The 27,588-nt window shown below is 42.2% G+C and overlaps 1 protein-coding gene across 2 annotated transcripts in view; it reads right to left on the bottom strand.

Moving 5' to 3' along the window:
• Positions 1-26,305, bottom strand: part of ANKDD1A (ankyrin repeat and death domain containing 1A) — a 43,575-nt gene extending 17,270 nt beyond the window's left edge. For both annotated transcript variants that reach the window (XM_072613969.1, XM_072613979.1), the window contains exons 1-6: positions 26,074-26,305; positions 21,722-21,825; positions 19,298-19,396; positions 16,506-16,604; positions 14,167-14,271; positions 7,950-8,048 (exon numbers count right to left, since the gene is read on the bottom strand). In XM_072613969.1, the coding sequence (XP_072470070.1) occupies positions 7,950-8,048; positions 14,167-14,271; positions 16,506-16,604; positions 19,298-19,396; positions 21,722-21,825; positions 26,074-26,104 (537 nt within the window). In that variant the 5' untranslated portion in view covers positions 26,105-26,305. The remainder of the gene's footprint in view (positions 1-7,949; positions 8,049-14,166; positions 14,272-16,505; positions 16,605-19,297; positions 19,397-21,721; positions 21,826-26,073) is intronic.
• Positions 26,306-27,588: the final 1,283 nt, after the last annotated feature.

Here is a 27,588-nt window from a genome sequence, read left to right as displayed (position 1 = left end):
AGGGATGGAATGATTCCTCTGTTTCTTGGGGCTCCTGTACAAAAAGCAGGCCACTGTCTTCACGGTTTCTCATACATGTCATGTTTTTCTTATCCCTTATCTCTTATTTCTTTCTCCGGAAATGATGCTTCCCCTGCCTGTCCATCCTACTCACCCTTCAAGGGCTAGCTTAGATCTCTGCTTCTCCAGAAAGCTTTCCATGGCGGACATCCACAGTGATATCTCTCTCAACATCTCAATATCTTATGTCTCCTCTCTTCTGACTCTCAGCAAAATGTAAGAGCCTGTGACAGACGATGGCGTATAAGATTCTGTACTTCTACTTAAACATTTGACGCACGCTTACATACTCCTTACCCTGATACCTCAGCAAACAGGAGTGAGTTCTCAAAATACATCCTATGAGATAGAAAGTCTTTGAGCATGGGCATGGTGAGGGACAATCCACGGAACAGCCTAGCCAAGTATGGATGGAGACATTTATCACTATCCCTTCCTCCTACCCCCACCCCAAAAAAGGAAAGGCTGGGGTATTTTTTTTCAAAGACAAATCTACTGAGAATTAATTGAGGTAATTAATTGTAGTATGAGAATTCCGGATCCCGGACAAATATCTCCACAACCAAATTATATAGGCTTATTGAGGGCAGGGAACAACATGTAAATACATACAAATATACATATATACCAAACATACATATGTGCATGTTCATACACATTTTGGTATTCATATATTTTTATATGTGCAGGTTTATACATAAACACCAAAGTATATATGAACGTGCATGTATGTGTACATAGAAATATCTCTTTTTTGCCTCATTAAAGGGGCCCTGCCCTGGCTACTCCATAAATGGGCCTATTCAGTGAATGACCGTTACCTCACTCTAAGTGAGTACCTGCAAAGACCTTGGCCTAAAGGGCCCAAGGTCTCCCAGTGCATCCTGAGTCATCTGCAGTCATCCTGAGGAATATCTGGTCACTGGATCCAGATGGCTCTGGAGAAGTGAGGCTGGTGACCTGCACAGCCCTCCCTCACTCAAAACAAAGTCAAGGGCAAGTCATGTCATCATTTCTCTGATGGCATGGTCTTCTTCGGCAACGAAGGATGAACACAATAATGTATTACACTGTGTATAACATGTTATACATGCGTTTACACACAAATAGACATGGATTGAAGTCTATGTGTATATAAATATGCATATGTATTTATGTATAAACATATGGATGTGTGTATATAATGCACTATGTATTAATTGTGTGTATATGTGTGTGCCCACATAAAATATACACACATGGCCTAATTTGCATTTATGTGCATGCTTACATATAGATATATTATATCATGTTTTACGTGTTATAGAGACAGACATGAACAAAATTTGCACTGTGTACAAACATGCATGTGTTTATGTATTAACATATGAATGCATGTACACAACACACCTGCATTATAGTGTATGTTATTTGTGTATATACATGTGTCCACATACAAATATACATATCTTGGCCTCACTCAAAACTGTGTTGAAAACACACATATGTATAAATATAAGCACACGCGTGTATATGCAATACATATACAGTGTATATATCCATGAATATATGTGTTGGCAAATATAAATGAACCATAGTGTGAATTTGTATGTAAAACACTGAGTGGTATTCTATACATGTATGTGTGTGTACACGCACACACACACACGCACACACACACACACATTTCTGTCCATATCTATGATTTCGTTGCAATAAGGAACTCCTGGTGATGTAGCTCACTCTGACAACTCTCCTAAGCCTTACCTGACCAGCCCAGGTGCACTGAGTCAGCTTGTGCCAGGATCTGAACCGAGGTTCCCTGACTCTGACACCAGCTGTCTGGGAGGTCGTGCTGCCTTTCATCTTTTGTAACACTCAGTGAAGATTTTTTTAAACAACCTGAAATTTTCCATTCATTTACTTCCTTTAGAGTAAGCAACTGATAGATTCTAATAGAGATGCAGAGTAGATAAGACAAGACCCCTGCCCTCAGGGAGCTTAGAGTCTATCAGGGCAATGACATATCAACACAGATAACCATAACACAAGACAATATGATGGAAAAACATCAGCGGTGGGAGAAAAATTAATCAGGAACTTCCTATGAAATCCTAGAGTCTTAAACTTAGAAGAAACTTTAGACATTAATTAGCCCAACCTAGACCCCATGCAGGCATGCCTTCTCCAACAAAGACTCTAAACCAGGGCCTGTGAACCTGTTTTTGAATTGAAAACTGCATTTCAATGAAATTGGTTAATTTGTAATCCTATCCTGATTTGAAATTCTGGCCTCAGACACTTACTAACTGTGTGACCCTGGGCAAGTCCCTTAACCCTGTTTGCCTTAGTTTTCTCATCTGTAAAATGAGCTGGAGAAAGAAATGGCAAACCACTCCAGAATCTTTGCCAAGAGAACTCCAAATGGGGCCACGAAAGTCAAACACAACCGAAAATGAATTAATAATACCAACAATATTTATGCTTTAAAAAAAATTATTCTGAGAAGTCTATAGGCTTTGCCCAACTGCCAAAGGGGTCCATGATACTCACAAAAAAATTTAAAGCATAAATATTGTTGTTGATTCATTTTCAGTCCTGTTTGGGATGCTAGCCCAAAGAGATGATTTTATTCTGGTTCAATCCACACTAAACACAGCACCCATGTCACACCAGACCATGGAGGCTCAATACCCTGACCCATCTGTGGCTCTCCCACAGTCTTCTACCGTTCCTTGTTCTCTTAACTGAGAGAAGGGGCTAACCTGTAACTGCAGAGTGGTTAGAATCTGGGGGGACATGTTATTTCTCTTCCTAGACTTAAACTCCTTGAAGGCAGAGACGATAGACAATTTTTATCTCTGTATTCCCACTGCCTACCCCAGTGCCTGATGGGTAGTATTTAATAAATGCTTGTCAATTGATTGGCTGATGAGAGCCTCTCACCAGCAGGTGTTGCTGGTGAGACAGGACCTTGGGAACAAGCAGGCCCCATGGCACAGCCTGCACTTCCTGACCCATAAATAGCCTTGGTTTCTGAATGGCTCAGCTCCCTTGGAAAGGTGCAGCCTGGACTAGCTCATCTGCTTTTCAGCCACCGACTTTTCTAAATTAAGCTCCGATCAAGCTGGAGGACCTATCCCTCCCTCTGAGACGGAAGTGGCCCAAGTCACCGTCAGTTAGACAACCTGAGGTAAAGAATCCTGTGTGGAAACGTGCAGGACAATCATTGAGGGGCTAAAAATACTTAGAAACATAACAGATGGCTTTATTTACACTGAGGCTCCAGAGGCCACCTTCTATGTGACACACACACACATGCACACACACACACACACACACACAACACACACACACACACACACACACACACACCAGGGGATAGCTAGTTCCAGAGCTGTGGGAAGCATCTCCAAGCCATGGACTCTTCATGTTCAAAGACACACAAAGGAAACAGACAAAGCCTGGGGATGTCGCACATCCTGCTCCCAGAGAGGGGCTGAGACACAGTCTGTTTGTTCCTTTGCTTCTGGTTTATAAATATCAGTGTACTGCGCTTTGAAGGCTGAGGCTGGTGGATTTCCTAATGTAAGCCCATGTCATCCTCATCATCAACCCCAAATTTCTGTTACCTTCAGTCTGATCAGCTGTAAGTGACAGCTAGCATTTGTAGGTTTGTAAAAAATGCCTTACAAATATTATCTTATTTGGTCCTCACAACAACGCTGGGAAATAGGTACTATTTTTATCCCCATTGTACAGCTGAGGTACTGAGGCAAGCAGGTTGGCCAGGGTCACAAAGCTAGTAGGTATCTGGGGCCAGATTTGAACTCAGGTTCCCTCTGACTCCAGGCCCAGAGCTCTATCCACCATACTACTGAGCCGCCTATAAGGGCAGAAAGTGTTTCATTTTTATCTGTATTCCCAGCGCAATCTTTGTCACACAACAGGCACTTCATAAACTCACTAATGTGTGTGTATGGGTTAGGGAGGAACGAATAATTTTGATTACATTAAATGAAAAGAGTTTCACACAAACAAAAGTAATGCAGCCAAAATTAGAAGGAAAGCAGGAAACTGGAGGGGGGATTTACAGCAAGTTTCTCTGATAAAGGTTTTATTTCTCAAATATATAGGGAAGTGAGCCAAATTTATTAAAATAAGAGCCATTCCTCAATTGATAAATGAACAAAGGACATAAATAGGCAGTTTGAAGAAGAATCAAAGTTATCAATAGTCATATGAAAATGCTCTGAAGCAATAATTAGAGAAATGCAAATTAAAATAACTCTGAAGTTCAGCCTCACATGACAGAAAAAGAAAATGACAAATGTTAGAGGGGAAAAGTAGGAACACTAATGCACTGTTAATAGAGTTGTGAACTGGTCCAACTATGCTGGAGAACAATTTGGAACTGAACCCAAAGGGCTATAAAACTGTGCATACCCTTTGACTCAGCAATAGAGCTACTAGGTCTATATTCCAAAGAGATCTACGAAAAAGAAAAAGGACATATATGTAAAATAAATATATTTATAGCAGTTCTTTTTGTGGTGGCAAGGAATTAGAAACTGAGAGGACACCAGAATGGATGAACAAGTTGTGTATGATTGTGATGGAACATTATTGTGCTATAAGCAATGACAAGCAGGATGGTTTCAGAAAAACCTGGATAGACTTTTACGAACTGATGAAAATTGAAGTAAGCAGAACCAGAAGAACACTGTACATAGTAATAGCAGTATTTTAACAATGATTAACTGTGAAAGACTTAACTATTCTTATCAACACAGTGATCCATGACAATTCCAAAAGATACTTGACAAAAAATGCTGTCCACTTCTGGAGAGAGAACTCTAACAAACTCTGAGTGCAGATGGGTCCATATTTTTTTCCACTTTCTTCATGTTTCTTACTTTTTGGTTGCAACATGGCTAATATGGAAATGTTTTGCATGATTTCACATGTATAATTGATATATTGCTTATCATCTCAATGAATGGGGAAGGGGTGGAGAGAGGGAGAAAATTTGGAACTGAAAATAATTTAAAAAATTTTTAAAGCTAAAACAAATGAAAATAAATGTTCATTAATGTACTAAGGGAGTATGTGGCCCAGCTAATGCCTGGGGGCCCTGGACAAACTCCAACACCCTTACTTCCAGGCAGAGATTGTTACATAGCCCTTCAAAAAGGTTTCCCCAGATATGAAGAGCATTGGCAGAAAGCAAAATACACAATGATTTCAACAAGGTAAGTGGAAAGGACAAGAAGACAACAGCAGATTGAACCTGAATACTGTGTAATTATGATGATCCAGGTTGGTCCCCAAAGAAGAGACAGGAGAATGCGGCTTTCCCACTCCTTTGTAGAGGTGGGAGATGACAGATTTGAAACACTACATAATCATGTCAGCCTTGGTTGATGTGTTTGTCAGTTTGCTGAACCACATTTTTCTTTCTTTCTTGTATTCTTTGAAATAAGGGATGGCTCTCTGGATGAGGGAAACGAAAACAGATATATTGGAAGAAGGTGATGCAAAAATAAAAGATATAAATAAAATTGTTTAAAGAGAAGTACTATGGAAGATAGGACAGTTAGGTGGTACAGTGGATAGAGTACCCGGCCTGAAGTCAGAAGGACTCATCTTCCTGAGTTCAAATCCAGCCTCAGACACTTACTAGCTATGTGACCCTGGGCAAGTCACTTAACCCTGTTTGCCTCAATTTTCTTATCTGTAAAATGAGTTAGAGAAGGAAATGGCAAACTACTCCAGTATCTTTGCCAAGAAAACCTCAAATGGGGTCATGAATAGTTGGACATAACTGAACAACAACTCTAGAAGGTGGGATTTTAATCTCATTTCATCCATGAACTAGCTGTATGTGCTGCCATGGGCATACTCTCTGGGCCTCAGTTTCCTTATCTAAAAAATAAGCTGATTAGACTTAATGAGCCTAAATGTCTTTGCCAGTTCTAAAAATTGTGAGTGCGAACACCCTACATCTAATGGTGGAAATTCCACCCTGCTCCTTGATTTCCATAAGCATGTCAGGTGATCAGTATGAACACAATATGAGATCTTTATCCCGTGTTGATTAATTCATATTACTGCTGCTGCTAACAACAATAATAGTAATAAATGCCATTTATGAAGTAATCTGAAGTCTGCAAAGCACTTTGCATACGCTCTTTCATTTCAGCCTGGCAACCACTGAGGCAGATACAATTCAGGCTAACATTATTCTCATTTTAAAGATAAGGAAACTAAGGCACAGAGAAGTTCATGCAGCTAGTATCTGAAGCAGAATCTGAACCTGTGCCCAGCACTTTCTCCATTATATTCTACTCTATTTTATCCCTTTGTTGAATTAACACCTAAATTGTTATTGTTTTCTTGGCAAAGACACTGGAATGGTTTGTCATTTCTTTCTCTGTCTCATTGTATAGATGAGGAAACTGAGGCAAACATGATTAAGAACTTGCCCAGGGTTACACAGTTAGTAAGTGTCTGAAGCTGGATTTGAACTCATGAAGATGAGTCTTCTTGATTCCAAACTCAGTGTCCTATCCACTCAGACCTAGGAGTTCTTCAAAAACTAATTATTCTTACAGGATATTGTTCAAAACTTCTCAGTAACATGTCATTTTTACTAAATGGTTTAAATAAACTACGATATAGGTTGTTTATAGAAATAATCTGCCTCACGACTGGCTTTGCCCACGCTCTCCAGGCTCTGAAGAATCTTGAGGGACCGAGTATTAAACAAGCACTCTTGCACCTTGACTAGGACCTGCCATCCATCAGCTGTAGGGTGAATCCCCTAGCTCTTAGCCTTCCCTGCCTGAGGAGTTCATCTGTTCTCATCTCCACAGCACTGCCTCCAGAGCAGAATTAGAGCCATAGGCCCCAAGTGAGGGTGTGGGCAATGGCATTCTATATCATAATCTATCAAACTGGTCTATGTGACACTCCATTTTCCAGCAGGAACCAGTTGTCCCTGGCACCTGGAATGTTCACCTCCTCACCTCTGTCCCTTGGAATTCCCAATTTTCTTTGGAACACAACTCAAAGACAGTTTTGCATATGGAACTTTTCCTTAAATTTTTTTTTTCTGAATTTAAATTCTGAATTTAAGCATTTCTATATACAAAATAGAATGGGGGAAGGAAGAAGGATTGTACATGAAACTATGAATCTTTGTTATGTACAGTTTCCTTTTCCTTATAGTATATAATAAATTCAACATGAAACTTTCAAAGCTATCCTGCTTGTCTGTGTTTCCTTGTGAAAATTTTTCCTGATCTCCTCTCTCCATCTGCTAGGGTTTTCTCTGCCAAAAATCATCTTGTATCTATGTTGTATCTATATATTTTATCTATATTATATAATTATATGTTATAATTATATTGCATATAATTTATTATTATATTGAATATATTATTATTATATATTGTATACTATTTTATAGATCATACTATACATATGTGTGTCTGTGTGTGTGTATGTTATATCTCCCAGAGAACAGAAGCAGTGTTGTATGGAGGGCAGTGTTATATCTCTAGCACCTAGCACATGTCTGGCATATATAAACCCTTGATAAAGGCTCATTGATTGACTGATTCTAGAGCATCCATTTTCAAACTTTTCCATCTCAGGATCTGATTACACTCTTAAGAATCACTGAGGACCTCTCAAAGAGCTTTTGTTTATATGGGTTACATCTATCAATATTTACTGTATTAGAAATTAAAATATTTAATGATGAAAATAGTTTTGACCTTGAAGATCCTCTGAAAGGGTCTCAGGGATCCCAAAGGGTCCCTGGGCCACACTGGAGAACTGCCCATCCACAGCCTAGACATTCTCCAGCCTCCCCCCTCCCCCATCCTCGGCTCGGCTCTTGGTACCTTGTCTTTGATGCCATGGTCACAGCCAGAGCCAATCAAGAAGTCCAGAGTTTCCAGCTGCCCATGCTCAGCTGCCAAATGGAAAGCTGTCCGATCAAGCTTTAATTTCAGGAAGAAATACAGTTATTTTCAGTGCAACCCGAGAAAACAATCAGTACCTTCCTCCCTAGCTTCCATCACCCTGCCAAATCCACCTCACATTTTCTTGGGGGAAGATCCTCCAAAAGGGCCCCAGTGGCAATCACAGATAATCTGAGTCAATTCTAGAAGGTAACTCCATGAAGCAGGGACAGCCAGCTCCTCTGATATACTAAAGGACTGACATGCACAAATGCTTAACAAAAGTGCCTCATTCATCCAGTATTCAGCTGCTGCTTTAACTGAAACTCACCGCTTTAAATATCGATGCTCAATTACATCAGGAAGCCATGATTATAATCAGTGTAGGAACCTGTCCCCCAGCTCCTACTGACAAACATACCATAACATCTCATATGCAGTATGTCTAAGTAGATCGGTATTTCCGAGTTGCTGTGGCCAAAGAAAATCATTTCCCTTTTGATGACAAGCTTCCTCAAACTTAACTAGACTGATCCTCAGACAACAGACCCATACATCTGGTGCAGTGGATAGAGTACCAAGTCTGGAGTCAGGAAAATCTGAATTCAAATCCAGCCTCAGACACTTACTGACTGTGTGACCCTGGGCAAGTCACTTCCCCCTTTTTGCCTCTGTTTTCTCAAATGGAAAATGAGCTGGAGAAAGACATGGCAAACCATTCCAATATTTTTGCCAAGAAAACTCTGAAAGAGGTCACAAAGAGTCAGACACAACTGAAAAATGAATGAACAACAGTATTCAAACCCTATCCAGCTTGGTAGAACCTGTTGGAGTTTGGTCTTTGCTGAGATAGGCTTCAAGAATCTAGGAGTATCTCTGCTACACAACAAGGCATCAGCGTAAGGCTGTAATGGAGAATTGATAACAAAACTGTCTAAAAGAGCAACTTAGGAACAGAATTCTCTCTGAAACATATCTTCTGTACTTCCCTGCCTTCTTAAACAGAACTTTGGATTAAACTTTCTCCTGATGACTCAGGGTCAATGTTACGAAAATTATTACATTATCCTAATTTGTGGTTCAGTCTCCAAATCCCTCTTCGTGATCCCATAGACCACAGCACACCAATACTGTCCATGGGGTTTTCTTGGCAAAGATACTGGAGTGGTTTGCCATTTCCTTCTCCAGTTATCATAATTTCGTTTAAACCAATAAACATTTATTAAGTACCAGCGTGTATTCAGTGTATGGGAGATAAAAAGCTTGGAAAAGGCATGATCCTATCCCCCCAAATTTTATATCAAGGAGGATAAGCACAATAATATTCCATGACAATCACATACCATAACTCATTCAGCCATTCCCCAATGGATAGGCATCCCTTCAATTTCCAATTCTTAGCCACCACAAAAAGAGCTGCTAGAAATATTTTTGTACAAATAGATTCTTTTTTCTTTTTAAAAATCTCTTTGAGATTTATTTAATAATATGAATAAGATATAACAGTATTACAAGTTAAGTATATTAGAGTGGTACAAAACAAAATGCTATTTATCTGGACATGACCAACATAAGAAATTGTTTTGCTTGACTATGCATATTATAAAGGTTTGGGGGTTTTTCCCCCAATGGGGAAAGAGGGAGAAAAAAATAGATTTTTTTGTTCATTGAAAAAAATAAAATTTTATTTTTTAAAAATGCTACATGAGTTCCTAGAGAGAGGTCGTAATATCCACAAGGGTGTGCTGAGGTATATGGGACTACCTTCCAGCCTGCTGAAGTATCCAAATTCCTCCGTGAGCTCTTTTGTTTTTCTGAATCTTACCTAAATGTTAGGTAGTGAGCTGACACTTATTATTACAAGATTCTAGCTTTACAAGTGAAAGGGAATTGAAACGTTATCAAATCTAACCCCCTCATTTTTACAGTTGGGGAAACAAAGAGACAGAGAAGTAAAGTGACTTGCAAGTAATAAATGCCAGAACCCAAATTTGACCCTTGAGGCAGTATACTGGGAAAAATGTTGGCTCTAAAACGAGAGCAACTGTTTCAAATCTTGTCACTGCAGGTTATTACCTGTGTGACCTTGGACAAGTGACTTAATGTCCCTTTGTGGGCCTTAGTTTTTTTCTCTGTAAAATGAAGTGGTTGAATTAGATGATGTTCCCTCCAGCTCTGAATCTTGTTGTTCAATCGTTTCAGCCATGTCTGACTCTTTGTGACTCCATTTGGGGTTTTCTTGGCAGAGATATTGGAATGGTTTGCCATTTCCTTTTTCAGTCAAACAAGGCTAAATGACTTGCCCAGGCTCACACAGTCAATACATGTCTGCTGTTTGTCTTTCATTCTCAAAGAGGACCACAACGTCAGGGAAGTGATGCCATGACATGCGAGTGAATTGGATTTAAGTGAGGAAGGATTGTGCAGTCACCAGCCTCACTTTCTCCTTCAGAGCCATCTGGGTCCAGTGGTAAGACGTAGATCAGGATGACTGGAGATGGCCCAGGATGAAACAGGAACCTTGGCCTTTTCAAGCTAAGCTCTTTAACTGGTCTCGTTTTGACTGAGGCAAGGCCCATTCAATGATTACGTGAATAGCAGTTGTTCCATTTTGACCAGACCTGAGAGACTTCTCCTCCCAGATAGATTTTCTTTTTAACTGCAGATGAAGAGGCCATTCTCACTTAATCACCGAATGGGCTTTGCCTCAGTCAAACTGAGACCTGTGAAAGTGTCTGAGGCTGGATTCTTCCTGACTCCAGGCTCAGAACTTTATCCACTGCTCCACCCCTCTGCCCAGCTCTAAATCTGTGACCCTGTTATCACACCCCAGTCCTTGGACTCCATATTTGGGGCTCTTTCTCATAGATATTGGGGTGTCTTACTCCAGTAACTCTTCTTCCTAATCTGCTGGAAACCGAGTAGCCAGATAACCAAGCTTGTTAAGCTGTATCAAAAATCAGAGTTAAGTGGGCTCTAGAGAAGCCCCTAAAGGGCTTTCTTGTGAATGAAATGCACAAATGCATGAACTTTGGTGCTACCACTCCTCGGCTTCTATGGTCTTTTGCTAACTTCTCAGCTATGTTCCAAATAGTTTAGGCTGCACCTTATTATACAGTACTCTGTTAATAAACAAGGCCAATTGGACTGCTTTGGAAATAAGAGGTTCAGGCAATCCGGAGTCACATGGCTGAGGAATTGGAAATTTTAATCTCTATGGTTTAGCATAGGGACACAAGAAATGTCCAAAGAGCAAATGAAAGGGAGGAACAGGAGGTACAAGGGGAGATAAGAGAGCCAAAGGCCACTTGCCCTGTGAGTCACCGCAAAGACTCCCTACAATTCTAGAGTCAGCTTGTCCATGGTTTCTCAAGTGAACACACATCCCAATGTAATAAGGAGATAGAGGAAGAATGGGTAGATACTGTTTCAACCCCATAAAGGAAGCTTGTGGTCACCAACAGCAGTCTGACAGAGAGTTCTTTTCATTGATTAAGCATGTGCTGACTAATTCCTGGGCCTTTATGCATGGACTCCCAATGAGAAGACAGATGTTGGCAGTATTGGGAGATTTTTGAAGCTGCTGAATCTCCAAGCTGGTTGCCATACCCTGTTAATGCCATGGTATCCTTTCTATGGTTCTCCAATGGAAAGGGAGGAATATTTGGTAGATACCCTCCCTCCCCAGCTCTCACACAAAAGGGGAAACCTACCATCTGGACTTTCTCCTCCTCTCCAGTGATCAATACAATAATATATGTAAAGTGATCTGTAAACCTATCTAAATAGGAACCACCATTACCATCATCACCGTCCTTTCCTCATGGATTTGGGAAAAATGAGCCCTTTCTCACGAAAGAGGCCTATGGCTTTTTGACCAGCGTCTCTATTTTTTAGTCTGCCAAGGACCACTTCCTGAGTTAATCTTTCTAGGGCACCAATTTGATCAGATGCTTTGGAATCATGGAATGTCAGAGCTGGAAAGGCACTCAGAAATCAGGTAGTTCAGCCCCTTCATTTTGCAGATGAGAGAGCTGATAGCTCCTGTATTGACCAAAAGGGAAAAAAACAACTAAAAATCCCCAGAGTGGCATTCAAGACTCTCCATGATTCTACCAGCTACCCCTGGACTTCATCATAGTCTCCAGGAACTTATCAACCAGCAAGATCACATCAACCCTGAGACTCATACCTCATTAGAACTCCATACCCTGGCACCTCTCCTTCCCTCTGATTGCATAAGGTGGAAACTGGATTTTTGAGAGCTCCTCATACATCCTCCATTTATGAAGGTCATTCAGGGGAGTGTAATGTTAATAGAATAGGAAGATCTTCCCCACCCATTACTAGGCCTAACACATGGAGCCTGTGATCACATCAAGCTTGTGGTCACATGGAGCTTACACTGGGAGGAGCTTGCTCAAGGAGGAAAGAGAAAGAGGACACAAGCAAAGAGTGAGAGCAGACAGAGCAGAGAGAGAAAAGCAAACTGTGAGTGGGGGGATGGAGGAATTTGTCTAAGGGAATTTGTTTTTGTGGGGAGGCCTAACAGATGTCGGCACTTCCTGGATTAGTGAGTACCCTGTTATATCTTACCTCCTGGTAGTCTGATGATGTCCCAAATAAATATTTTGGTTTTGCCTTTGAGGAAGAGAGTTTATTATATTTTGTGAATTTACCCTGGAAATATGCCTGCATATTCATAGAAGCTGCTAAGGGTATCACATTGATGTTACAGGTAGTCTTCCCATTTCTCACCTGGACACTTCTCTAGACTGCATCAGGCCCCTCACCTAGTTCTTCTCCTTATCCCCTTTTCAGATTTTTATCTATTGTCTTCTCCAATTAGACTGGGAGCTCCTCAAAGGCAGGTACTGTCTTTTGCCTTTGTCCTCAGTGCTTAGCATAGTGCCTGGCCCATAGTAGACATTTAATAAATGCTTATCAATTGACTGAATGGATGAGCTGATCTGATGCCAATTTGTTTTGTATTGGGAGCAATATCCTAACCCCTCCCCCTATTCAAATTAGGCAAATTTCTCCTTATATAGTACAGAAATAATTCTTGAGCCTTGATTGACTCAGGGAAATCATGATTAAGGCTGCTGAATTCACTTACTTGGTATAAAACAGCCCCAAGGAGCTCCCTGGGTAGTCAGGTGCTTGGCTAATGGGCCACAAAAAACCATTCAGGCAACGGTGCTTTGCTCATTGCAATCGACTCTGGAAGTTGTCATCACATATCATTGACAAACATCCTTCTTCTGCTACAACTAGGTAAATCTTTGGTAAGTTATTGAATGACCTGTAAGTGTCTCATCTCATTTCAGTCCAAATGCCTCTCTAGTCTTACACTGACACGCCATGCCCCCCACCCCCACCCCATGTACTCGATGCTCTAGTAAAAACCATTTGTTGTTTTTTAATCATTAAGTCATGTCTGACTCTTCATGGCCCCTTTTGGGGTTTTCTTCATAAGAGTACTAGAGTGGTTTGCCATTTCCTTCTCCAGCTCATTTTACAGATGAAGAAACTGAGGCAAAGAGAAGTAAAATGACTTGCCCAGGGTCACACGGCTAGTCAGTGTCTAAGGCCAGACTTGAATTCAGGTCTTCCTAACTTCAGCCCAGGTGTTTGCTCTATCCACTGCACCACCTAGCTGCCTCATAGTCAAACTGAAACCTAGGAAAGACCTTAGCTTAAAAAGGCCATGGTCTCCCACTGCAACTGGGGCCATCTCCAGTCATTCTGATCTATATCTCACCACTGGACCCAGATGGCTCCAGAGGAGATAGTGAGGCTGGTGACTGTGCACAGCCCTGCCTCACTTAAATCCAATTCACTTGCAAGTCATGATATCACCTTTCCAATGTCATGGTCCTCTTTGAGAGCAAAGGATCACCAACCACAACAGTGAAAATAGCTAACACTTAAGACACTTCCCAGAATAACAGGTATGTGGATAACACTGAGCTCCCAGGGCTGCTCCTAAGGCTCAAAGGAGATAATATTTGTAAAGTGTTTAACACAGGGCCTGGCACATAGCAGTCATTTGATAAATGTTCCTTCCCTTTTTCCCTGACGAGTCTTCCAGAATCAAGTCTCTTCATTTTCCTGAAGTGAAAGATGCTGTCAGTAGGTTCATGACAGCTTTTACCTTATCAATTTGATCAAGGGCCACATCCTCTAAATCTTCCATTATAAACTCCAACACATGCACATGGCCCCTTTGAGCGGCACAGTGCAAGATGTTCAGACCATTCTGCAGAAGAAAAAAGTGTGTTATTCAGCACCCATTGCTCTCTCCCCTAGCCCCGCCACTGTTCACCGCCTTGGTAAGTCACATTCTCTTCTAAGGTAAATGTGTTCATGATGCCTTCTTGGACTATGCCCCTCACTTCCTGTGCTACTTAATGTCTGGATATCCAGGTTACAAATGGGTTGGGTTCCAGAAGTAATGCAGCTATTGGGAGCCCAGAGTACATGCTTTATAAAGCATGGCTAGGTTCCATGGAAGAAAATTTTATACTCTGAATTTTAGGCATGAGTCTTCTAGAAGCAATTTTATTAGTCTAGATTATTCTAGATCTAAGCATTTTTTCTTAAAAAAGGAACAAAGATGGTCAGAGTTACTGCGTTACTTTGAAAACTTCTAACTCAGGCTGGTCTGTCGTTACAGCCTGGATATGCTCAAACACTAGACAAAATTCCTCACTGAGCCAAACCGTTCTTACAGAGAGCCAAGGGAAAAATTCAGGTAACAATTTACTTTATCAAACAGAACAAGTGACTTAACGTGACACGCTCTTGAACAATCGTTTTTCTAAAATCATTCAGTCTGTCTGACCACTCCCTTGAAGAGTTCTCCCTTCCAGCTGGTCTAAAGTTTCAAGAAATACTTCTGACAAACGAAGTAAACAGATTTCTTCCTTCTCTGAGTCTGATACAAATGACTTTTGAAGAGTCCTTCCTGGGGGGAGAGGGGGGCACGTGGTGGGTAATGTAGAAAGATTCCAGTGCAGGTTATTACTTTGGAAGTGACAGCTAAAGAAAGACCGATAAAATTTATTTTTCAGATTAATCCAAAGGCTTCAGATCAAGATAATTTAAAAATACTTCTTCCTTTTTAACAGTATTTTATTTTTTCCAATTATGTATAAAGATAATTCTTAACATTCTTTTTTTTTTTAAACTTTGTGTTCCAAGTTTTCTCCCTCCCTCTCTCCCTTACTTCGCCCCTCCCTAAGACAGGAAGCAAACACACCCAAAGAAAAGAACGTAAAAATGGTCTGCCTTCCTCTTCCCTCAGACTCCATCAGTTCTCTCGTTGGAGGTGGATAGCATTTTTCATCATGCATCCTTCGGAATTGTCCTGAATCATTGCATTCCTGAGAATAACTGTCATTCAATATAGTTTGAGATCTGGGATGGCCGGGCTACTTTCCTTCACATTTTTAAAAAAATTAATTCCCTTGATATTCTTTTGAAATATTTTTAAAAAATTTCCAAAAGAAGGAGAGCTAACTGGGCCTTAGTCTGCTTCTCTAGTTCCAAGGCTAGCCCACAAAAGCCCACTGAACATATACAGCTAGAGTTCCGGTAATGCCGAACAGTCCCAATCTATTCCTCCAAAACATCCCTCTCCCCTTGCTTTCTATGCCAGCCTATCACAGCAAGACTAAACTTCCCAAAGCTCATGCAGCAACAGAGGGGAGTGAGGAAAGGGCAAAGGTCTCAAGGAGTCTTTGGCAGATGGATATGGTCATAGGGATGGGACTGTAGGGGTGGAGGGAATAAAAGTTTCATGGTTTGGGTCTGTGAGTAAGTCCCTGGCTATAGAGTGGGGAGGGAAGAGAAGACATGGAGGGGGAGAACAGAGGGGAGAGAGAAGAAAGTAGAGAGGAGGAAGCAAGGAAGAGAGGAGAGGGAGAGGAGAAAGTAGAGGGGAGGAAGGGAGAAGAGGGAGAGGAGAAAGGAAAAGAGAGAGAGGAGAGAAAGGGGAGGGAGGGGGAAAAGAGGAAAGGGGAAAGAGGGGCGAGAAGAAAAGGGAGAGGGAAGAAAGAGGAGTGGGGAGAAGGGGGGAGAGAAAGGAAGGGGAGGAGGGAGAGAGAAGAGAGAGGAGAGGGGAGGGAGAACAAAGGGGAGGATGGGGAAAGGAAAAAGGGGAGATAGGCATCACTTGGGTCCCCATCTACTCTCACCTCTCTGTCCCCATATACACATGAAGATTATACTCACCAACACTTTTTCCCAAGGCTGTGACCCTGCTTAGATCCCAGGACCCCAGCCTAGCCCTATTTAAGCCTTATAGACTGCAGTCTAGAAGCTAACTGGGGAAACAGCACTGGGGGTGAGGGGTGGGGATTCTGCTTTATTACCTGGCCTGCTCACATTCCTAGGCCTCCCTAGAGCTCACTCCCAGCACCTGCTCCCAGCTGGGGCAGATGGCTCTGCAGTCCAGCCTTATTTGCTCCCACATTCATGCAGTGGTCTCACCTTGTCCTCAGAGTTGATCTTGGCCCCTGAATTGACTAGCAGCTGTAGGATCTTTAGATGGCCAAACCAGGCAGAGAGAAGCAGGGCATTCATCCCAAACTAAAGGGAGAGAAAAAGAAGGACATAGAGACTGGTTTTTTCCTTCATTCTTCCTGCATCGGTGTTTCTTCCTGCTCCATAGAGGTGTGTTTATTTACGTACTCATATCACATGCCCAGTCACCCCTGCACATCCACGTGCTGAGGCATCTGTACACATTCATGCCTATGTGTCTGGGCAACCCAACATCTGCATGTCCACAAACCTAAATGTCACAGAATTTTATAGCTGTGACTTGTAGGTTCTCAGAACTTTAGGGTCAAGAGAGAATTTTGAAGTTATATGGTTCAATTTCCCATCTAATGCAAGTATCCCCTCCTCCCTTGGATGACGTACCCTATAAGCATAAAATCTGAGCATGCACCAATATGTATACATGTTTATAAATTATATACATGTATTGCTGAACTAAACATACACACTACAAAACTTATGCAAAGTAGATATTTTAAAAGGATGGAATTAAGATAAAATAACATTTGCTCCAAGAGTCAAGAGGGAATTCTTGGAGCTTATTGGCTAGGCTGTGATGTATCAAGGTCATACTCTTAGCTTTAGGAAAATCACTTTGGCAGCTCAGTGGAGGATGGACTGGAGCAGGGAGAGACTTGAGGCAAGAAGACCAACTAGGAGACTATTACAAATCCAGGAGAGAGGTGATGAAGGCCTAAAAGGAATCGAATTGGAGAGATGTTTTGGGGATAAAAAGGATGAGATTTGGCCATTTCAGTGGATAAATGGGGTGAGGGAAAGTGAAAAGTCAAGGACTGATAAGCTAGAACAATGGCAGTGCACACTACAGTAATAAGGACATTCAGAGGAGTTGTGGGTTTGGAGGGAAGAAATATGAGAGCAGGAATGTAGAACTCAGCCTATCCATGCCTCAATGTCCCATTGAAAACAAGAGTGGGGAGAGGTGGGCACAGTGGTGTACGGAGGAGCACCTACTGAAGCCGTGAAATGATTCTATGGGCAGGATGTAGGAAGGGGAGGAGTGAGGGATTTGTGAGGGCCTGGGTGGTGAATAGGTTATAACCACTCTAAAGGGCTAATACCTGGCACTTCCACTGGAAGCCAAGAGAGAGGGCAGAGGGTGAGCGATAATGGCTCTGTTTGTCCCTTTGGACGTAGTTGTTTGGCTAGCTATAAATCCAAGAGCAATTATTTACCCATAAAAATATCATGAAAGACTTTATCAAATGCCAAATACTTTTCTGAAATCCAGTGAACATGCATATTATGTGTCTGGTTATCCACATATTTGGGGGCAACTAGATAGCTCATTAGATACAGGACTGGAGTCAGGAAGACCTGAGTTCAAATCTGACCTCAAATATGTACTAAAGTTGTATGACCCTGGGCAAGTCACTTAACCCTGCTCACCTCAGTTTCCTCATCTGTCAAATGAGCTGGAGAAGAAAATGGCAAATCACTCCAGTATATTTACCAAGAAAACCTCAGATGGGGTCACAAAGACATGACTGAACATAATCTGTAGATTTACTTACAGAGATGTAGGATTTGGAGCTGGAAGGGACATTGGAGAGCATCTGGTCTGATCCCCCCATTTTACAGATAAGCAAACTAAGGCCCAGAGACAGGAAGTATTTTTCCCTATATGACTCCAGTAGTAAAAAAAAAACCCAGAATTCAAACTCAGATCCTCTTACTGGCCTTTCCACTATATCACACCACAGTATGATGGAAAGAGCCCTTAAGTGTCATCAGGAGACCAAGGTTCTAATCCTCACTCTTCTATAAATCTTTTGTGTGACTCTGAACATGTGGCTTTGACATTCTTAACCATAAGTTTCCATTTTCTCATCTATAAAATGAGGGAGTTGGATTAGTTTAGGGGTTCTTAACCCTTTTGGTGTCATGGACCCTTGTTCAGAATAATGTTTTTAAAATACATAGGATTACAAAAGGAAATGATATATCAAAATATTAAATTAAAAAGAAAACATTTCAAAGATCCTCAGTTAACAGACCCTGGCTCGAAGATGCCTTGTAGCTCTATCATTCAGGGATTCTTCATAACCAACCTTTCATGTACTTGCCTGTTACAAAATTCTAGAGGAGATCTCAGGTCACCTATCCAACCTATATCCGAATAATAAATCTCTCTATAACATGTCTGACAAACGGTCATTCAGTTTCTGCTCAAAGCCCTCTAGTGAAGGGAAATCTACCTCCAGAGGCAGCCCATTACACCTATGGATAACTATAATTGTTGATAAATTTTTCCTTCCATCAGACCTAGCTATGACTGTAACTTGTGTTCATAGTTTCCAGTTTTGTCCTCTGGAACCAAATGGAACAAGTTCAATTCCTCTTCCACACAGTGGCAGGCCTTCAAATGCTTCAAGACAGCCATCATACGCCCACTAAATGTTGCCCTTTCCAGATGAAACCTCCCAAGGCCTCTATAGCCGCATTTCTCCATGTACCCGACTGGGTCTCCCTACATCTGTGTCAATCCAGATACCTATAAGTCTGTTTCCGTGTGTCTATTTAACTTATTATTAAGGCACAATGGTGTTCTCTTTAGTCTGAAAGGTGTGAATTAAATACTGCATGTTAGTGGAACAAATTTAGAGTGAAAACCCTGAGTTTTAGATTAAGACATGAAGAGATCTTTTTTTGCCCAGAAATACAGAGTAAGAGACCATGATGCTTCACCCCCTGCCTACCTTGTCCTTGTCATCCACAGACACTTCGTACTCCAGGAGTAGTCTCACAGCTTGCTCATGCCCAGCCCCGGAAGCCCAGTGCAGTGCCATCCTGCCCACCTGTCCAGGAGAACAGAGAATCCATCAACCCCAAACCTGAGCTGCCCCTTTCCTGGCTGCTATCCACAAACTAGTTGTTGTCCTTTGTCTTCAAAGTGGGCATCACTATTGTAAAGTGAAATTTCAATGTGTCCAACTGTGGCTGATCAGACCAATACGAGTTTGGAATCTCTACCATAGGTTGGGCACAGATAGTCTGTATGAATATTTGGGATGTGTACTCCAAATTTGTGCATCCTGCGTTTACTTTGTGCTGTCTCAATTCTGCTTTGCTCACAGAGCACAGCACCTTTTCTGATGTGGGCATGCCATGCTGAGCGGTCCTGTGCCAGTATCTCCCATGTTACACAGTCAAATCCAAAGTTCTTGAGAGAGACCTTGAGAGTGTCCTTGTATCGTTTCTTCTGTTCACCATGTGATCGCCTGCTCCATGCAAGTTCTCCATAAAACAGTCTTTTTGGCAAGCGTACACTTTGCATTCAAACAATGTGACCACAAACTACAAAAAAGAAAAAAAAGAAAAAAACACACCCCATCTTCTATCCTTTACTCCTCCCAGTAGGCTCCCGGCATATTCTGGCTTCCTAATTCCTAGCTTCCCTTCACACTTTTGAGTATTCACAGGGATAAAGAAAGCTGGCACAGCCTTTTAAAACTGAATTCAATGTTTAAATGAATATAAAAGTATTTCAAAAGTATAAAATGCAAAAGATTTATCCTTGGAAATGGCAGGGAGGAGTGGGCAAGAGAAAAAAATGACCCTAAGGTCAGAAAGGAGAGTAAGGAATAATGAGTGAGTCACTGGCAGGATTAAGTTCTCTCTGTGTCCCTTTTGGCCAGCTCCTACTGACCCGAGAACTGAAAAGATAGGAAAGGTAGAACAATGTGCAAATACTCTTTCAGCCCATCACCTCCAAACCTGTCCTAGGTGGCATGTCTTCTAAAGTTCAGGTAGGGTACAATATAATTATGCTCACCTTCCCCTGAGCCAGCTTAGGTTGGTGCAGTGGATAGAGTTAGGAAGGCCTAAGTTCAAAGCCAGCCTCAGACTTACTAGCTGTGTGATCCTGGGCAAGTTGTTTAACTTTTGCCTGCTTCAGTTTCCTTAACTGTAAAATGAGGAGAAAAGTAGCATATATCTCCCAGGTTGTTATGAGGATCAAATGAGAGGATATTTATAAGGTGCTTAGCCAGGTACATATTCCAGGTCCAGGTATTGTCAGAATGTGGTTACGTTAGGAGCTGCCTTTCGGCCTGCTACCCTCTTCTCTACCCCACTCTCCCTACTTCAACAGGTGGCTCCACTTGCATGTTTCTGAAACCTTCCCATTCCACACCAGGCATCCCAGGCTGGTTCTTGACCTAGCAGCTGCATTTAAAACCTGCCTGCCTGAAAGAGAGGGCTGTCTCCGTTCCTTTATTTATTTATTTATTTAGGACCAATGCCTTGTTCTTTCTCTTTTAAAAAATCTTTTATTGATACATTTTGTCTTGACATTACCTTCATTACCAAATATTTTCTTCCTCCTTCCTCTCTACTGAGCCATTCCTTTTGACAAAAATTTTAAAAAGAAAGTTAAAAAAAGTAGTTCAGCAAAACCAATTTCTTTTGTGTCTGTCAGCACATGTAATATTCCACACCCATAGTGCTCTGCCTCTGCAAAGAAGGAAGGAAGATAATATTTTGCCTTGGGCTTTCTACTTCTTTGGCCCTAAATACTCGGGAATTTCCTGGTTGCTAACCAAAGGTCTACACTATTAAATAAAGAATGAAGAAACGAGAAAAGGCAAACACAGTCCCTGACCTCAAAGGGTTCACAATCTCTATATAACTTGGTATGTTTCTGATTACAAACATCTGCCCTTAATATGCCAACATAAAGTCGTTACTTTTTTATTATGAATTTAATGATCAAAAAAGAACTTTTTCATATACCAAGCAGGACTGAAAAAGATAATGTATAAAACTGTAAAATATCACGTACAAATTACTTTTGTCCAAAAAAGTATATAATAAATATAATACATAAAGTCACCTCAACCTAGAACAGGAATTCTTAACCATTTTTGCATCATGGACCCCTTTGGCAGTTTAATGAGGACTATCTATGGACTTCTTCCAAACATTCAACATTGAAGAAAATGTTAAAAAATTTAACATTTAGGGCTATCATTTAATTCCAACATTTAGTTAGAGATTAGTGAAAATAGAGATGTCAGTTTTTTCCCCATCTAAGTTCACAGATCCCCTGAAATCTGTTCATGGATCTTGCACCCAACAGAACGCAGAGAAGTTAAATGGTCGGAGAGAGAAAAATGACTTACATTGTTTTTGGCTCTGATATTGACCCCCATTCCAATCAGTTCTTTCATCCTCCCAACGTTGTTCCGTCTGGCTGCCTCATGGAACTGTCTCTCCAAAGGAAGTACTAAGGGAAGAAGGAAGGAAAGAGGGGATGGAGGGAAGTCAAGGATAAGGAAGCAGCTTTGGGCACACCACTGGTGGGCATCATAATAAATGGCCTGGGGCCATAAGAAGTGAACCAGCCCCAGCTTTGGTTTTTGTTCCTCTAGCGTGTCTGCCTGCCTCAAGACTCTCCCCACTACAATCCATTCTCCATTCGGCCACTAAAGTGATTTTTCTAAAGCAGAGATCTTGATCATATCACTCTACCCTCCTACTCAATAAATTGCGGTGTCTTCCTATTGCTTCCAGGAGCAAAAATGAATTGCCCTGTTTGGCCTCCAAGCCCAAGCCTAGCCCTCTCCTACCTTTCCAGTCTTCTTACACCTTACTCCCAGATACACACTCTTCAATCCAGTGACACTGGCCTCCTGGCTATTCCATAAACAAGACAACCATCTCTCAGCTCCAGCATTTTCTCTGGCTCTACTCCATGCCTACAATGCTTTAGCTCCTCTGCTCCAACTACTGACCTCTAGGGTGTCCTCTAAGTCCCAACTGAAATCCCACTTTCTGCATACAGGAAGCTTTCTCCAACCCTTCTTAATTCTCTAATAAAGCCTTCTCTCTTTTAACTATTTCACAATTATCCTGTATATAGCTTGCTTTGTAGATATTTGTTTGCAAGTTGTTTCCCTCACCCCCATGTAAGTTCTCTGAGAGCAGAGACCTTTTGCTCTTTTTGTATCCTTAGTACTTAAGCACATTGCCAGGCACATATGCTTAATAAACGTTTATTGAATTGAAAAGTTACTGTGGAAGGGTTTTCACACAAAAATCTCTGGACAATCTGAAGATTCATTTGGGGGCTTTGGAAATAAATTCCTAGAGAGTTTGGAGAAACTTCCACTTATGGAACACAGAAGATAACTCAAAATTAAGGCAATTAATAATGGCCAGTTTGAGTGGGCACAGGGTGCTAGTGAAGATCCCTGGGGAGCAAAAGTAACATGTAGGGGATATAATGTCAAAGTCTGGAAGATACAAGACATCTGATTAGTACAGCTCTGTGCTCCCATAGTATCCCTGTGGCAAAAGTCACTAGATGGATTATACCCTTTTGTCAAGTCAAACGAGGCCATCTTTTGCCTCAGTTCTTTCTTGCTTTTAATCATTGAACGGGCGTTGCCTCAGACAAACTGAGCTTGGGAAAGACCTTAACTTAAAAAGATCAGGGTCTCCTACTACATCCAGGGCCATCACCAGTCATTCTGACCTATATCTTGCAACTGGACTCCAATGAGTCTGGAGGTGAGAGTGAGGTTAGCACAGCCTCACTTAAATGCAATTCACTTTCAACTCAAGACATCACCTTCCCCATATCTTTGGTCCTCTTAGAGAACAAACAACCACAACCATTAGTAAGTATACACCCAAGGAAGAGACAGAGAAAAAGATTGCTAAAATATTTGTAGCAACATTTTATAGTGGCAAAACTGGAAGGAAAGTGAGTACCCCACACACTCACAGGTTAGGAAATAGCTGAATAAACTGTGGTATAGGAATTAACAGAATAATATTGTACTTTAAGAAATGACAAATATGAAAAATTCAGAAAAATATGGGGAGACTTCTAAGAACGAATATAGAATAAAACTGGTAGAATCAGGAAAAAAACAAACAAAATTATCCTCATGATCATAATGTAAAAGAAAACAATACTGAAAAAATCCTGCTTTGTTGTGTTACTGACTGTGACCTCGAAGGACTTCGAGTAAAATGTGCCTGCCATTTCTCAGCAGAGACTGGGGACTATGGGTACTTGTTTTCAGACACGCCCACATGTTGATTTGATTTGTTTAGTAGTATTTATTTGTTACAGTGGAGCATTCCGTTGGGAGACAGGGAGTTATTTGCTACTAACCATAAGATTTTTTTAAAGAGCATCAATAAAATTTTTTTTAAATGAACTATCAGGACTTGAGAGTTTGAGTATCTGGGGGTCCAGATCACAGAATGAGAGATAGCTCATTTAAATGTCTCTGTTAGATAAAGAAAGGCAACCCTTGAGTTGAGCAAATATTTGTTGCAACACTAATATCAGATTTTTTTGTGAAGCATTTGCTGAATTTTTTCTTCCTTTTAAAAATACTTATAAGTGATCCCTCTGGTGGGAAGAGATACAGAAGGAAAACTAGGTGACGTAAAAACAGAAGATATCCATAAACATCTATTAAAAATAATAATGGAGCTGGCAGTTGTAGACCTCTTCCTTTCACTAATATAAAATTCCATCATTCCTGAGGGTAAATATTTGCTGACCAGAGGCAGAATCATCCAGGTCTCTATTATCTTGATGTTTTATTACTACCAAACCCTCTGCCAAGCTGTGATATTCATCTGTAGATGGGTGCAAAGTCCTCGACTCCACTGTGTATTCATGGGCAGATGTTTGATACACCTCAGATACAGATAGAAAATGTGCTAGGCAATAAACCTACCTGCTAAGCAGCTGTTTTTCCCTAGAATGTACACTTTGCCTTCCAGATGTTCTATTAAGGCTTGCTGACTTGAAATATTATTCACCTCAGTATGAATTTACAGAAACTTCAGGTGAGAAATAGGCCTTAAGAAGTCATCTGGAACAGCCCACCCAAAATAAGAATTAATTTATAATATGAGATCACAGATTTAGAATTAGAAGGGACAGATGAGTAAACTGAGGCACATTGACTTGCCCAGGTTCATATGGCGAGTAAGTATTTGGTGTGGGATTTGCTGCCAGGTCTTCCTGCCTCCCAGTCCAGCATCCTATCCCCTATTACACTATACTGCCTCTAATTGCTTTTCTCCAGATCTTTAACTTCACTGAGAGTTGAAGTGGTGGAGAGGAGGAGCTGACCTTGCAGCCTATGGAGGTCATTTTTGAACCTGGGGCACCTGGAGGAGGCTTAGGTGCAGCACTACTAGGCTCAACTTTGGATAGCTAGCAGACAACATGAAGGCACTGGACCCTGGAGGTACCAGGAAGGAAAAGGGAAAAGGGAATAGCCCCCCAAACGAATCTTGCCTCCTTCGTAATTTTGCCTGTGTGCGTACTGCCCCCAAACCAGGAGAGACACATTCAGGGACAGTAGTAGATAAGACTGTTTAAGCGAAAATCTTGACCTAATGCTGTGAATATTCCTACCCTACCTACTCCTGGGTCACAGGCCATGCCTCCAGAGCTGGAAGGAACCTTGGAGGTCATCCAATCCACTCACTCATTTTCTAGCTTGACCTGGGAGTTATGGTTAATTTCAGCAAATACATTTTTTTTCTTCTCTGCAGTCATTGACACCTCAAATGAAGACCATAGTGAAACCAGGCATTTTGGTGGTGGTGGTGGTGGTGGTCAGTTTTGTCTCAGTCAGTCAGGTGCCCACATGGATTGAGTAACTCTCAAAAGAACCTCCAGTTGGATGCTCTGGACAAAGAACTGGCAGACTCCAGTGGTATGGAACAGACCAACCCAGATTCAGATCCTGCTCCTACAATCTGGAGCTCTGGTTATAATCCAAGTGAAGGTGCTTTTTAGGAACCAACCTTCCCACATACACTTTATCAGGATCTTTTTGATCCATGCATTTGAACCTGGGCAAATCGTTTGCCCTCTATGAGTCTCAGTTTACTCATCTGTAAAATGAAAAGATTCTGCTGGTCAGATCCTCGCAGTTCCAATTTTGACGATTCTATGACTTCGAAACTAGATTACTTCAGAGCCCAAATGGAAATCCTCTGAGGTTTCTAAGTAAGATTCCCTTCCTTCTCACTCCTTCCATCCATTTGTGTGGGGAATCTTTCTCAGATCCGCTCAGGGCTTCTGGACTTGGCTCCCAATCCACTAGGCATCTAACACGGTCAGTCGGCACAAATGACTCGGAATGTGCAGGGCAAGGGTATCTAGCTCTTTTGGGCGACTGCAGATGCCTAATTCGGAATTATAAACCAAAATGCAACGGAAGCCTTCCCCCACCCCTCCCAAGGGACTCCCCAACCCCACAGAGAACACAAGCTTAAGAAAACTGGCCAAGCGCCTTCGGTCCGCCCACCTGTCTGGGAACAGGGGAGCTATGGCAGCTGGCTCACCACTGCGCGCAGGGGCCCCACACCACAGCCCAGCCCGGAGCGGCCCGAGAGCCTCCCCAGACGCGCTCTCCCCGGGGCAGATACCCCCTCCTCCCCAGAGGACAGCACCTCCGCAGGGCAGCGCTCCCCGGGCGCACGGACTCACGGCAGTCTTGAGCCCAGGCTGGCTCCTCCATGCCCCCGATGACGCTGCCGATGCCCGCCTCTACCGCCTCCGCTCCAGCCCCCCAGGGCTCAGCTCCCTGGCCGTGCCAGCAGCGGGAGAGAAGCGGAGCCCGAAGGACCGAAGGCGCACGGAAGCGGCCCGCCCGAGCCCCGACCCAGGACAATGGCACGGGAACAGCTGGCGCTGGGCGCGCTCCCGTCGGGAACCCGGGAGGGGCAGCTTCTCCAGGGCTGCGTACTGGGAGGGGCCGGGGCGCCTGGGCTGCATTCTGGGTGGCGGGGAGAATGGTAGGCAGACGATTGGAGGTGGGAAGGGGAGGGGAGCGACGATAGGGCAGCGACAGTACTCTCTTACCTCCCAGCTCGGAGTCTGGACGCGAGGGAACCCTGTCCATCCATCACCTGGAATGCACTTTTACCTGTGACAGGCCTTCAGTAAAGGTGTGTGAAACTGACCCCCGAGGACTCAGGGCAGTGCGGCGCTGCCCTCCAAACGGGCGCTTCCCTTTGTGTCTTGCCTATAAATGACAGGTTTCCAAGCTCTCCTCACCTGTGGAATTCTTATGCATCCTTTAAGAGCCCTAACTCAAATGCCACCTTTCCCAGGCAGGCTTTGCTGATCTCCCAGGCCGGTGAATGGCCTTTCTCTCTCAGTTTTGCCTAATGCAAAACATGTCAGCTTGTGTAATATGGTTGTCTGTGTTTGTATCTTATCCACTTAGTAGACTGCCTAGGAGGGCAGTAACTATCTTAAATAAATATTACAACTTTTTGGATCCAGGAAGATCTGGATTCAAATCCTGCCTACATCACTTACTAACTGTGGAACCATGGGCAAGTCACTTAAACTCTGTGAGACGGTTTTCTCATCCATAAGGTAGAGACCATAATGCCTATGGTACCTCCCTCTGTTGGGGCTCCTAGGTGGTATAGTGGATAGAGTACTGGACCTAGAGTCAGTCTTTCTTTAGTTCAGACACTTAATAGCCATGTGGCCGTGGGCAAGTCACTTAATTCTGCTTGCCTCAGTTTCCTCATCTGTCAATGAGCTGGAGAAGGAGATGGCAAACCATTCCAGTATCTTTGCCAAGAAAAGGGGGCGGGACACAACTAAACAACACAATACCCCTCTCTCCTCAGGTTTTTGTGGGACTCAAAAGAGATAATCTATAGAAAATCCTGACACACCTCAAACTGCTACAGCATGGAAATGTCAGTTATAATATTATCAGCATCTTCCTTCAAACCTAGTACAGTGTGCTGAACACAGTAGAACCATAATTATAAATATAACCTAACACCTTTCCCCCCCCACAGAAAAGCAAAATAAAATTTAAGATGTGGGGAGAGCTACTGTACCAAACCACACACAGAGGAAATCCCTTCTGAAGGTCACACAATTTTGAAAGTATTGAATCATATTTTACAAGATCTCTCAGAAAGAGGACAACACTAAAGGATAGGGATAAAAGATTGGACCCATGATTTTACTGAT

Source organism: Notamacropus eugenii, chromosome 1, assembly GCF_028372415.1.
Source record: "Notamacropus eugenii isolate mMacEug1 chromosome 1, mMacEug1.pri_v2, whole genome shotgun sequence".
Taxonomy (NCBI): domain Eukaryota; kingdom Metazoa; phylum Chordata; class Mammalia; order Diprotodontia; family Macropodidae; genus Notamacropus; species Notamacropus eugenii.
The sequence above is the reverse complement of the archived record's forward strand: the minus strand, read 5'-3'. Positions and strand labels throughout refer to the sequence as shown.